Consider the following 12,388-nt stretch of genomic DNA (forward strand, 5'->3'; position numbering starts at 1 on the left):
CCCTTCACGTCCCTGATTTTCCGGGTTCAACCATATCCGATAAATTCCCACCTGACTGATAAGAAACAAGATTGCCATGAATATGAAGATAAGCACGAAGAACCATAGTCCTATTATAAGTCTAAAAAGAGTCTTATTCCTCCTAGAATTTTTAGTATTTATCTATAAATACACGTGAAACCTTATTGTAAAATTAATCATCACTCACAATTCTCATACATTATTCGATATTCAATTCTAAGTTCTCTATATTTTCTCACCATTCTAGAGTTCTTCTAGCTTTCTGTTAAGAGCAATATTTTTGGGCACGACAAGAGTAATATGCCTAAGGAAAAAAAAACTTAAATGCGCACAAGGAAAAAATCTTAAATGCACCATTTCATGTAACCTTTATTTCATACTCCTTCCATCTCAATTCAATAGGTCTTGTTTCCTTATTTGGACATCCCGATTCAATAGGTCAGTTTCTTAAAATAGAAAGTCAATACATAGGAAATATCCTCATATAACTCATTATTTACACCAAATGTCATTATACCTCACACATAATTGTCCTTTCCTTATTTCTCTCGACTACTTTTTGGACAAATATATCCTCAACAAAAATTACTTTATCTCTCCTATTTTATTATAAATTATTCGTTTCTTAACATCCGTGTCCAATTCTTATGATCTATTGAATTTGGATGAATGGATTATTATTTATACGCCCAGAGCTTAGATGCGCCTAACATAATAGGAAAATAATAATTTATACGCTTGTGATTTAATGTGCCTAATTAGAATAGTTGGCCACATAATTAGAATAGTTTGGCGTATAAATAGATTAATTTGGGGGTGCATAATTAAACTAGGTACTTTCTTAAATGTGGTGCGTAATTTACAAATTATATATGGACACAAAATTGATATTTACAAATACTTTGGTAATATTTTATATACAAGTTGCATAATATATAAGTATTTATATACGGAGCGTATATTAATAAATTAAGGGTTAAGTATCAAATACACCCCTAACATAGACACTCCACGTTCAACCTCCTATACTAGACATTAGATTAATCAAGCCCTCGATGTCCCAATTTCGGTGCAATTAAGCCTTTCCCACTAACGATCGACTAACTCCGTTAACTATTTTAATTTTAATTTTTTTTCATTGGTGGTGCAATTAAGCCCTTTCATCCTTTCTTATTCGTCAAGCTCGCCAGAAATCCAACCATTTCAGCATACAACAATGCCATATTGTAGAAGATCTCAATCCCATGAACCTTGTAGTAATCAATCTTATTTTTAATCGCTTTCAGCAAGTAATGATCCCCCACCGAATTCTCGCACGGCTTCAGTGATGAGCTCATCACTAGCAGAACCCTAGACTTATTCTCAGCGATGAAATTGAGGTAATCTGAATTGTTTTTCAACCATTTGGATCTCTGCTCATTCCAATCCGATATTTTTAGGCCGAGCGAGTAAGGCTGAGATGGATCGCACTGGAATTCGGGGACACCGTCGTCCTCAGTCCTTTAGGGTCTTTTTTGTATCGAACATGGCGTAGTTGTTGCTCCCGCTCTCCACATTTCTGCTCGATTTCAGCTCGGCAGCGGTCTCCACGAGGACACGGCGCAGCTTGGCACGCTTGCGGATGTGGAAAAGGTCTCGCGGATCTCATCGAGATCCTTCTTCGGCGTGCCGAACTTCCCGGCGCCGATGTTGGCGCGCAGGACGATCAGCATGAGGAAGAGGCAAAGCACCATCAACTTTCCTTGCGAAAGACGCGGTGAAGCAGTCGCGCATTGAGCGGGTCGAGAACCCGATCTAGAATCGCGATTCAGGCTCGTCGATGAGCTGGAAGCGTAGATTCAGACAGTAGTAAGCAAAATTCACAAAACTCATAATCTTGAAAATAAGGTTTTTTTGTCTATTTGTGCTCTCAAATTTATCAATGAAAAGTGGAGATCGAAATCTGGGAGTTTAGATGGAGGAGAATGAGGATCTGAGATTGGGATATGTTTCCGGCGAGCTTGGCGTAAAAGAAAGGGTGGAAGGGTTTAATTGCACCGAAATTGGTGATGGGAGGGCTGATTTATGCTTAATTGTGCTAAATTTTGGGGTTTATATGAGCTTTATTTTAAGAGAATCTTCTGGAAATTGGTGCGTTTTATGGCTTGTTTGATGCTTCGCAGGAGATTTAGGTTTTTAGATGGAAGAATACAATTTTGGAGATTTCGGGGCTAAAAAGGGTGTTTTTAGCATAACTCTTTAGCCAGAGCAGAGCAGCATAGCTCTGTCGCCAAAGCCCGCGCTCCAGACCAGACCAGAGAAGTCAGCCGAAGCCCCGCGTCAGAGAAACCAATCTCCAGAGCAACGAAATAGATAGCCAGAGCAGCGAAGTCAATCTCCAGAGCAGTGAAGTGAATCGCCAGAGAAAGGTGCCAGAGCAGAGGAAGCCCCGAACTGCAGAGAAATCAAATCCAGAGAAATCAACATATCAGAGCAGAGGAATCACTAGTCAGAGAAATCACTAGTCATCGCAGCGAAGTCATCGCAACGAAGTCAGAGCAGAGAAATAAGGCAGAGCAGAGAAATCACCATTTCTCTGGCGATAGCCATTTCTCTGGCGCGACCCGTTCCCCTGGCGATAGCCATTTCTCTGGCGAGGTCCGTTTCTCTAACGACAGCCGTTCCTCTGGCGAGAGCCGCGATTTCCGCCAGAGTGGAGATTACTTGCTGAGTACGCCAGCTGGAAGTTGCCTTATCTTGCACGATTTTATTGCCTTTAGAGTTCTACTTTGCATGGCAACTTCCATAGTGATCAAGAAGGATTTGAAATCTATAAATATGGCTTAGTTTTCGTCTTTCAGGGGTATAATTCCTTGCCCTAATTTTCGTCTTTGCTGGAGATCATCTTTCCCTTGGCAGCCGCAAACTTTAGACTTAGACTTATTAGTTTACATTGATTACGTTCATCCTTTTGCTTTAATTTTTAGTGCAGACGATTTCTCTTTTCATTCCAGAGTGGTTATTTTATTTTCTTTGCAATTTAATTTATTCTCTTGTTCTATGTTTACTTTTATTTCTTTGCTTGTTCTTAATTTAAGCATGAGTAGCTAAACTTTTAATTCGGCGAGAATAATGAAACTCTAATTTAATTATCTGTGAGACCTAATTGGTTTAAAATTGATTCCTATTGATTCTGATTAATTCCTAGGTTCAATGATAATTCTGATTTTATTTAAGCTTGATCAACTTAGGTTTAATTGGATTATAGTCAATTAGCACCTCCAATCCGTAATTGTTGGAATAGGGCTGATTAGTGACAAAACTACCATGTTCGTAGTAGGAATTAATTGGTATATTAATTATTACTAGCGTATCTAGGATAATTGATATAAATGGGGTTCCTTCACCTTAATGCTATTAGAATATTAAATCTAAGAGTGGCGTATCCGGCTAGGTTATATTTTAATAAGGGAAATAGACAAGACTAGCGTATCTAGCTGTCTATCGACATAGTAAGTAGGAATTGGGGTATGTCAGTGCGTATCACGGTATCCTATAACTCATTGGTTAATAGGGATTAATTGATTATTTCGTCAAGGATCAGAGATTAAATTAGTGTGGATTTATTTGAGCCGAATTACCTTTCTATTGATTTATTTCGAGAGTTATTCCTATTTGATTTGTTGCATTCTTAGTTTTAATTAATTCTTCTCAAAATTAAGGCGTGGTGGCATCACCGTTTTTATAGATTTAGGGATTTGAATGATTTTTAACTGCTCTCTGTGGTATCGACCCTGCTTACCATTATACTAATTTATTTTGGTAATTCCGCAGGAATTATTTGGTGGTTGGCGACGTCCACCAATTTGGTGCCGTTGCCGGGGAGCGGTGTTAATCTAATTCTTTTCCCTTTTATCTATTTTTCTTTTCTTTTATTTTCTTTTGTTTATGAGCAGATCTTCGAGGCCGGAACTCCTATACGAAAGTGAGATCGAGAAAACAGAAAAGAGAGTGAGAAAGGAGGCTAAGGCGAGGAAGTTGTTGGAACTGCTGGATTCGCAACTTGACCTGTCCGCCAACACGGAACAGTTCATTGATGCGGAACCCAGTGCTGCCGCTGCTGACGAGACTCTGTTTGCCCAAACAGACCGTGAATCAGAGGCAGAAACTGATTGTGAGGAGGAAGTTAAGTCAAATTCCGACGAGAGCACCGGAGACGACATGGCTGACGATCCTAGACTGTGTGACCTCTCCAGTCACGAGGCTGATGACCCACCCACCCCAATTCGTATGCCGGCAGCTGCTACCGGTATTGAGATTAAGCTTGGACTGCTTAATGTTCTCCCGAAGTACTATGGCAAGAAGGGAGAAGATCCGTACAATTTCTTGAGCGAATTCATAAAAATTTGCAAGGTCCAGAAACGCCCAACTGGAGTTACAGAGGAGCACTTTAGATTGGCGGCTTTCCCCTTCACTATGACAGCAGAGGCGAACTCTTGGTTCGCGAGTCTTCCACCTTATTCTATCACTACGTGGGCAGAGATGAAGAGGCTATTCCTGGAGCATTTTTTCCCTCCCACCAAAACGAATGCGCTAAAGAAGGAGATCAGCGGTGCAAAGCAGGAGTATGATGAGTCCTTAAGTGCTTATTGGACCAGGTTCAGGAGATTGGTGGACAGCTGTCCAAACCACAAATTCTCCGAAGGAGACCTTCTGCAGTATTTCTATCAGGGGATGACAATAGACACTAAGAATTTGGTGAATTCAGCGAGTGGAGGAGGATTTTCCCAAAACACGGTGAGTGAAGCAAAAAGGTTAATTCAACATTTAGTGGAAGCCACGAGGGAGTATGAGGAGCCGCGCATCCAACTGCTCAAGAAAGCTGCTCAAGCTAGTTCATCGGATTTTGAGGATAAATTCGAAGCAAGGATGGGGAAATTGGAGAGAATGTTGACCACTGTGGTGGAGAAGGTCGCACCGGCTGGACAACCATCAGAGAAGCCATGTGGAGCATGTGGTAATCCAAGCCACACCAGCCTGCAATGCACTAGGAGATGAGGAAGAATATCAAGCCCAAGCGAATTCTTCCCATAATTTTTACAGCGCCACTACCCCCTTTGCCCAAACGGGACCAGTACTCAAACAATCACAATGCGCCATGGAGAAACCACCCCAATTTTCATTGGAGGGATCCAGAGCAGAGGCAACAACAGCAGCCACCAGCGATGCAACCGCCGCAGCAGCAGAACTACCGTCCTCCTCATCAAAGGACGGGATATCAAGCTCCACAAGCTCAGCAACATCCTCCCGAGAAGCAAGGCAAATCACTTGAGGAGATGATGGCGGATTTGATAGGCAACCAACAATTTTTGCAAGGTAATGTTCAACAGCTTCAACAATCTCAAGCCGAGCAGAAGGTGCAAATCAAGGGACTATCTCGTCAGATGTCTCAACTCGCCACATCCATGAATCAACTTAAAGGACATAATGGAGCCTTACCATCTCAAGTTCATGTGAATCCCAAGGAGAATGTCAACAAGATCACATTGAGGAGCGGTACAGAGTTGAACGGACCAATACCCAAGAACTCTCAAGATGGACCGCAGGCAGATTCTGGAGTCGAATTTCGTGTGGAGGAATTCGAGAGTTCTGTTGGCACAAAGGATTCAGTCATTCAGCAGGTCGAACCGCCCGGTTTGGCCAAACAGAACAAGTGCACCAGAGCAGAGACGCGCTGCAGAGAAATGGATTCCCGCCAGAGGAATCAACAGTCAGAGGAATCGCCAGAGGAATCAACAATCAGAGCAGAGACGCGCTGCAGAGAAATGGATTCCCGCTCTGGCGACCTTCTCTTCTCTGCAGTGAACAGAGGTTCGACAGTTGAGCAGAAGGGCAAGAGAGCAGCACTTGAGTCCACCGAGGAGGAGCAAACCAAGGTCTCTAAACCTTCGAGCCTACCTGATCCTAAGGTTGCAATATCAATTCCCTTCCCAGGACGATTGGCGAAAGAAGAAGCCGGAGAAGGAGCTCATCGATTTTGTGAAGATCTTCGGCAAACTTGAAGTGAATCTTCCCTTCCTTCAAGCATTGAAAATTCCTCCATTTGGGAAATTTGTGAAGGACTTCATAGCTGGAAAGTCCAAGGCAACTGGAAAGATTGTGATGGGAGAGAATGTTTCAGCAGCAATCAAGAAGGAATTACCGGCTAAGTGCAAGGATCCAGGTATGTTTTCTCTTCCTATTTACATTGGTGATACTAGGATCGAGCATGCTATGTGTGACTTAGGAGCGTCTATCAATGTTATGCCTCTTACTATTTATAATAGTTTGTCGGGAGTAGAGTTGGTGGACACCAGAGTGGTCATTCAGTTAGCCGATAGGTCATGTGTGCATCCCGAGGGTTTACTTGAGAACGTTCTTGTGAGTGTAAATAACTTTGTTTATCCTGCTGATTTCTATGTGGTGAGGATGAGTGGAGTGCAATCCAAGGGGTCATCGGGAGTCCTTTTAGGTCGCCCGTTCCTAAGGACTGCAAAATCAATCATAGATGTTAGCAATAGCACGATTTGTCTAGACTATCATGGGGAAAAATATACGTTTAGTATTGATGAAGCCATGAAAACTCCCAATGATGCTGAGAATGCTTATTCTATTGATATGATTAACCATCTTGTCTAAGAATTTCTTGAGACTGAATTCATGCAGGATAAGTTGGAGTTAGCTATGATGAAGAGCTGGAAAGATATTGATGCCCAAGGGATGGATGATGCAGAGACCAAGGAGGCTATCATGTCACTTTATGCTCAACCGGAAGTGGTTAATTCGGGAAGCCAGTTTTGTTTGCCCAAACAGACACCGTCAGACAGACCGCTGAGATCCGATGAGAAGCCGCCAGAGTTAGAGCTCAAGCCTCTTCCTGCAACCTTGAAGTATGTCTACCTCGGGGAGTCTGAAACTCTCCCAGTGATCATCAGCAGCGAGCTCACCGCTACTCAGGAGGAGCAGTTGATTGTCGTGCTCAGACGGCACAAGAAAGCCATAGGGTGGACTTTGGCAGACATCACCGGTATAAGTCCCGATGTGTGCCAGCATTACATTCTCTTGGAGGCGGATGCTAAGCCTGTTCGAGATCCGCAGAGGAAGTTGAACCCGAATATGAGGGAGATTGTGCTTAAGGAAGTTCTAAAGCTTCTCCCTTTAGGAATTATTTATCATATCTCTGACAGCAAGTAGGTGAGCCCGATTCACATGGTTTCGAAGAAGTCTGGATTGCAAGTGGTTGAGAATGAGAAGAATGAGTTGGTACCGATGCGTCTTGTTACTGGATGGCGCATGTGTATCGATTACCGGAAGCTGAACGCTGCTACTCGCAAGGATCATTTCTCGCTTCCATTTATTGATCAGATGTTGGAGCGCTTAGCTGGACAAGCATTTTTCTGTTTCTTGGATGGTTATAGTGGGTATTTTCAGATTTATGTCAACCAAGAGGATCAAGAGAAGACTACTTTCACGTGCCCGTTTGGAACCTTCGTATGCAAAAGAATGCCGTTTGGATTGTGCAATGCACCCGGCACTTTTCAACGATGCATGATGAGCATCTTCTCTGACTTGATCGAAAAGTGCATAGAAATCTTCATGGATGATTTCACAGTTTATGGGACATCATTTGAGGGCTGCCTCCACAATTTGGACAAGGTTTTGACTCGTTGTGTGGAGAAAAATCTGATCTTAAACTTTGAAAAGTGTCACTTTATGGTGAACGAGGGTATTGTTCTAGGCCATGTTGTCTCAGAAAAGGGGATTCAAGTCGACAAGGCCAAGGTGGAATTGATAGCCAAGCTGCCATACTCGAGGGACGTTAAGGAGATCAGAGGTTTTCTCGGACACGCTGGATTTTACAGGAGGTTCATCAAAGATTTTGCAAAGATCGCGCAACCGTTGACCCGTCTGCTGCAGAACGATGTTCCGTTTGCCCTAACAGATGAGTGTAAGCAGGCATTTGACTTGTTGAAAACCAAGTTGACGACGGCCCTGATCATGCAACCGCCTGACTGGAAGCTCCCCTTTGAGCTTATGTGTGATGCTAGTGACCATGCCGTAGGCGCGGTTCTGGGACAGAAACTGGGGAAGGAGAGCCACGTGATATATTATGCCTCAAAGACATTGAATCCAGCCTAATACAATTATGCAACAACCGAGAAGGAGATGTTAGCAATTATTTTTGCTTTTGAAAAATTCCGCTCATATCTTTTGGGAGCAAAAATAATTGTTTACATGGACCATGCCGCATTAAAGTTTCTACTATCAAAGAAGGAGTCAAAACCGCGCTTAATAAGGTGGATTCTTTTGTTGCAAGAGTTCGATTGGGAGATTCGAGACAAGAAGGGAGCTGAAAATCATGTTGCTGATCATTTGAGTCGGTTGGTCCAGAAAGATGAGGATGTTACTCCTATCAACGAAGCCTTCCCAGAAGAACATCTTTATGATATCCAGACATGTTCAGCCGTTTGTTTGCCCAGACAGGACCTTTCCTCCGAGTCAGAGCAGCGGAAGCAAGCCAGACCAGAGAAATGGACTCCTGCCAGAGAAATGGATTCCCGCCAGAGAAATGGCCATCCGCTCTGGCGCACTTGTTCTGCTCTGGAAATGTCAAGCAGCATATTCAGTCGAGGAAAAAGGTGGGTCCGAGCCATGAATCACCGACATCGTCAATTATTTGACTTCTGGAATATTCCCACCTTTGTTCAAAAAGGCACAGCGGATGAAACTTATAAGTGAGTGCAAATATTATCTATGGGATGAACCTTATTTGTGGAAGGTTGGAGCCGATCAGATCATCCGACGTTGCGTTCCTGAAGCAGAGCAACGAGCAATTCTTGTACACTGCCATTCTCTAGCTTGTGGCGGTCATTTTGGTCCGAAACGTACAGCAAGGAAGGTACTTGATTCCGGTTTCTTTTGGACCACATTGCATAGAGATGCTTATCTATTTTGCAAAAGCTGTGATCGTTGTCAACTGACCGGAAATATCTCGAAGCGAGATGAGATGCCCCAAGTCCCGATGATTTTTTGTGAGATATTTGATGTGTGGGGGATGGATTTCATGGGACCATTCCCAAGCTCATACGGCAATCTCTACATCTTGCTCGCCGTTGACTACGTCGAAATGGGTAGAAGCAAAGGCCACGAAGACGAATGATGCCAAGGTGGTTGCTGCGTTTTTGAAGTCCCACATCTTTACTAGGTATGGAGTACCTCGACCAGTGATTAGCGATCAGGGGACGCACTTCTGCAACCGCACCATCGAAGCATTGATGAAGAAATATGGTGTGCATCATCGATTGGCTACTCCTTACCATCCTCAAACCAACGGCCAAGCCGAAGTTTCCAACCGAGAAGTGAAGCAAATTCTGGAAAAAACGGTGAACCCGTCTCGGAAGGATTGGAGCTTGAGTCTAGATGACGCACTCTAGGCGTACAGAACTGCCTACAAAACCCCAATAGGTATGTCACCTTATCGTCTAATCTTTGGGAAGATGTGCCACCTACCGGTTGAGTTAGAGCATCGCGCATATTGGGCCGTGAAAGAAGTGAATAAGCAGTTGCCTAAGTGTGAGGAGGAAAGGAAGTTTCAACTTCAAGAATTGGAGGAGATTCGTCTTGAAGCATATGATGCAGCCATGTGGTATAAAGAGCGCACTAAGATGTGGCATGACAAGAATCTGCGAGGGAAATCCTTGAAGGTCGGGCAAAAGGTACTCTTGTTCCAATCGAAGCTGCGTTTAATGCCCGGAAAGTTGAAGACAAAATGGGTTGGTCCGTTCGTGATTCAGTCTGTATGCCCAAATGGGGCGTTTGAGATACGCAGCCTGGATATGGCGAAGACATTCACCGTGAATGGACAACGTTTGAAGCCGTTCTATGATGCCTCCTCTTTAGTTCCAGCGGAGTCTGTTTCGCTGTTGGTTCCGGGCATTTTTTGAGCACTTGAGCAGTCGAGCCGGCGACTTTCAAATCTAGCGCTTGGTGAGAGGCAACCCACCGTTGGTTTATTTTTAGTTTTTTTTGTTGTTCTTTGTTTTGTTTTTAGTTGGTGTTTTGTTCTTTGTCTTAAGTTCGGTTGCTATGCGGATACTATGCTTCTGGAGGTGTTCATGTTTCTGCAGCTCTACGCAGCCCTGCCAACGATGCCACTCTCTACTCTGCCCTGCCAGCGATGCCACTCTCTACTCGGCTCTGCCAGCGCCACCACTCTCTCCTTTGCCCCTGCCAGCGCCACCACTCTCTACTCTGCACAGACCGCACACTCCACTCTTCACCGCCTCTCACGATGCTTCAGTTTTTCATTGCCAATACTCAGGGACGTTTTCTAAACTCTCCTTATTTCTTTTATGCCCTGAGGACATGGCATGCTCTAAGTGTGGGGGGGGTGTTTTGTTGTGCTTATATTTTCAAGTGGGCGAGATCAGTCTTTCTATGCTTAGTTTTGGTCTTTATCTCGTGCGAATTTTTATGAATCGGTGGAAGAAGAGATGGTTTTCGATGTGACTTTCGGGTATGTGAATGAATGGTAGTTATTCTTATTTTACCTTCGATATATGTTTCTTGATTGTGCAAAGAATTATGAGTTTTGTTGCAACATTTTTGTAAGTTAGTAAAACGTGATTTGTCCAGTAGATGCTAGAAGGAGTGTTGTCATTGTGATTGCCTACGATCGTATCTTATTTGTGAAAATGTTGGACGAATTGCCAACTTTGAAATTGCCAGCTCTGAAACATCTGGCCGGCTCTGAAAATGTGACAGCTCTGAGTCTCTGCTCCTCTAGTCTAACTATGAGCATGGGAAACCACGTGAAAAGACTTTGGATTACATCCAAATGGTTTTATTTCATGAATTATGGCTCAACTGTCGACTGTAGAAAATCTTAAGCACAAAAAGTGTAAAAAAATGGTGATATTGATTATAAAGGCGATCACATTAGGGAATTCACTTCTAGCGGAGAATTGGGTATGATCGAATTACTTGCATTACTCTTTTATTGCTTCTTAAACTTTGAGTTACTTGCATGATCGAGAAGATGTGTGTTGATTGTAAAATCTTGAATTGACTTGTGAATGTTTGGATTGGAAATTAGCATTGTTGAAATCAATCTCTTCCTAGGATTCATATGGATTTTGCTTGAGGACAAGCAAAAGGCTAAGTGTGGGGGTCAATTTTAAACCAATTATGGCTCAACTGCAGAGAAATCAAATCCAGAGAAATCAACATATCAGAGCAGAGGAATCACTAGTCAGAGAAATCACCAGTCATCGCAGCGAAATCATCGCAGCGAAGTCAGAGCAGAGAAATAAGGCAGAGCAGAGAAATCACCATTTCTCTGGCGATAGCCATTTCTCTGGCGCGACCCGTTCCCCTGGCGATAGCCATTTCTCTGGCGAGGTCCGTTTCTCTGACGACAATCGTTCCTCTAGCGAGAGCCGCGATTTCCGCCAGAGTGGAGATTACTTGCTGAGTACGCCAACTGGAAGTTGCCTTATCTTGCACGATTTTATTGCCTTTAGAGTTCTACTTTGCATGGCAACTTCCATAGTGATCAAGAAGGATTTGAAATCTATAAATAGGGCTTAGTTTTCGTCTTTCATGGATATAATTCCTTGCCCTAATTTTCGTCTTTGCTGGAGATCATCTTTCCCTTGGCAGCCGCAAACTTTAGACTTAGACTTATTAGTTTACATTGATTACGTTCATCCTTTTGCTTTAGTTTTTAGTGCAGACGATTTCTCTTTTCATTCCAGAGTGGTTATTTTATTTTCTTTGCAATTTAATTTATTCTCTTGTTCTATGTTTACTTTTATTTCTTTGCTTGTTCTTAATTTAAGCATGAGTAGCTAAACTTTTAATTCGGCGAGAATAATGAAACTCTAATTTAATGATCTGTGAGACCTAATTGGTTTAAAATTGATTCCTATTGATTCTGATTAATTCCTAGGTTCAATGATAATTCTGATTTTATTTAAGCCTGATCAACTTAGGTTTAATTGGATTATAGTCAATTAGCACCTCCAATCCGTAATTGTTGGAATAGGGCTGATTAGTGACAAAACTACCATGTTCGTAGTAGGAATTAATTGGTATATTAATTATTACTAGCGTATCTAGGATAATTGATATAAATGGGGTTCCTTCACCTTAATGCTATTAGAATATTAAATCTAAGACTGGCGTATCCAGCTAGGTTATATTTTAATAAGGGAAATAGACAAGACTAGCGTATCTAGCTGTCTATCGACATAGTAAGTAGGAATTGGGGTATGTCAGTGCGTATCACGGTATCCTATAACTCATTGGTTAATAGGGATTAATTGATTATTGCGTCGAGGATCAGAGA

General features: G+C 42.7%; 1 protein-coding gene and 1 long non-coding RNA gene across 2 annotated transcripts; both read left to right on the plus strand.

Annotated features, from left to right (window-relative positions):
* Positions 1-1,250: 1,250 nt before the first annotated feature.
* On the plus strand, positions 1,251-1,967 carry LOC130995678 (uncharacterized). Its single transcript, XR_009092240.1, has 2 exons — positions 1,251-1,400; positions 1,461-1,967. It is a non-coding gene; the product is annotated as an uncharacterized LOC130995678 (long non-coding RNA).
* A 7,539-nt stretch (positions 1,968-9,506) lies between these two features.
* LOC130994253 (uncharacterized) lies at positions 9,507-9,983 on the plus strand. Its single transcript, XM_057919292.1, has one exon. The coding sequence runs from the start codon at positions 9,507-9,509 to the stop codon at positions 9,981-9,983; it is 477 nt and encodes a 158-aa protein (XP_057775275.1).
* Positions 9,984-12,388: the final 2,405 nt, after the last annotated feature.

The sequence above is a fragment of the Salvia miltiorrhiza genome, chromosome 7 (genome assembly GCF_028751815.1).
Source record: "Salvia miltiorrhiza cultivar Shanhuang (shh) chromosome 7, IMPLAD_Smil_shh, whole genome shotgun sequence".
In the NCBI taxonomy this organism is placed as follows: Eukaryota; Viridiplantae; Streptophyta; class Magnoliopsida; order Lamiales; family Lamiaceae; genus Salvia; species Salvia miltiorrhiza.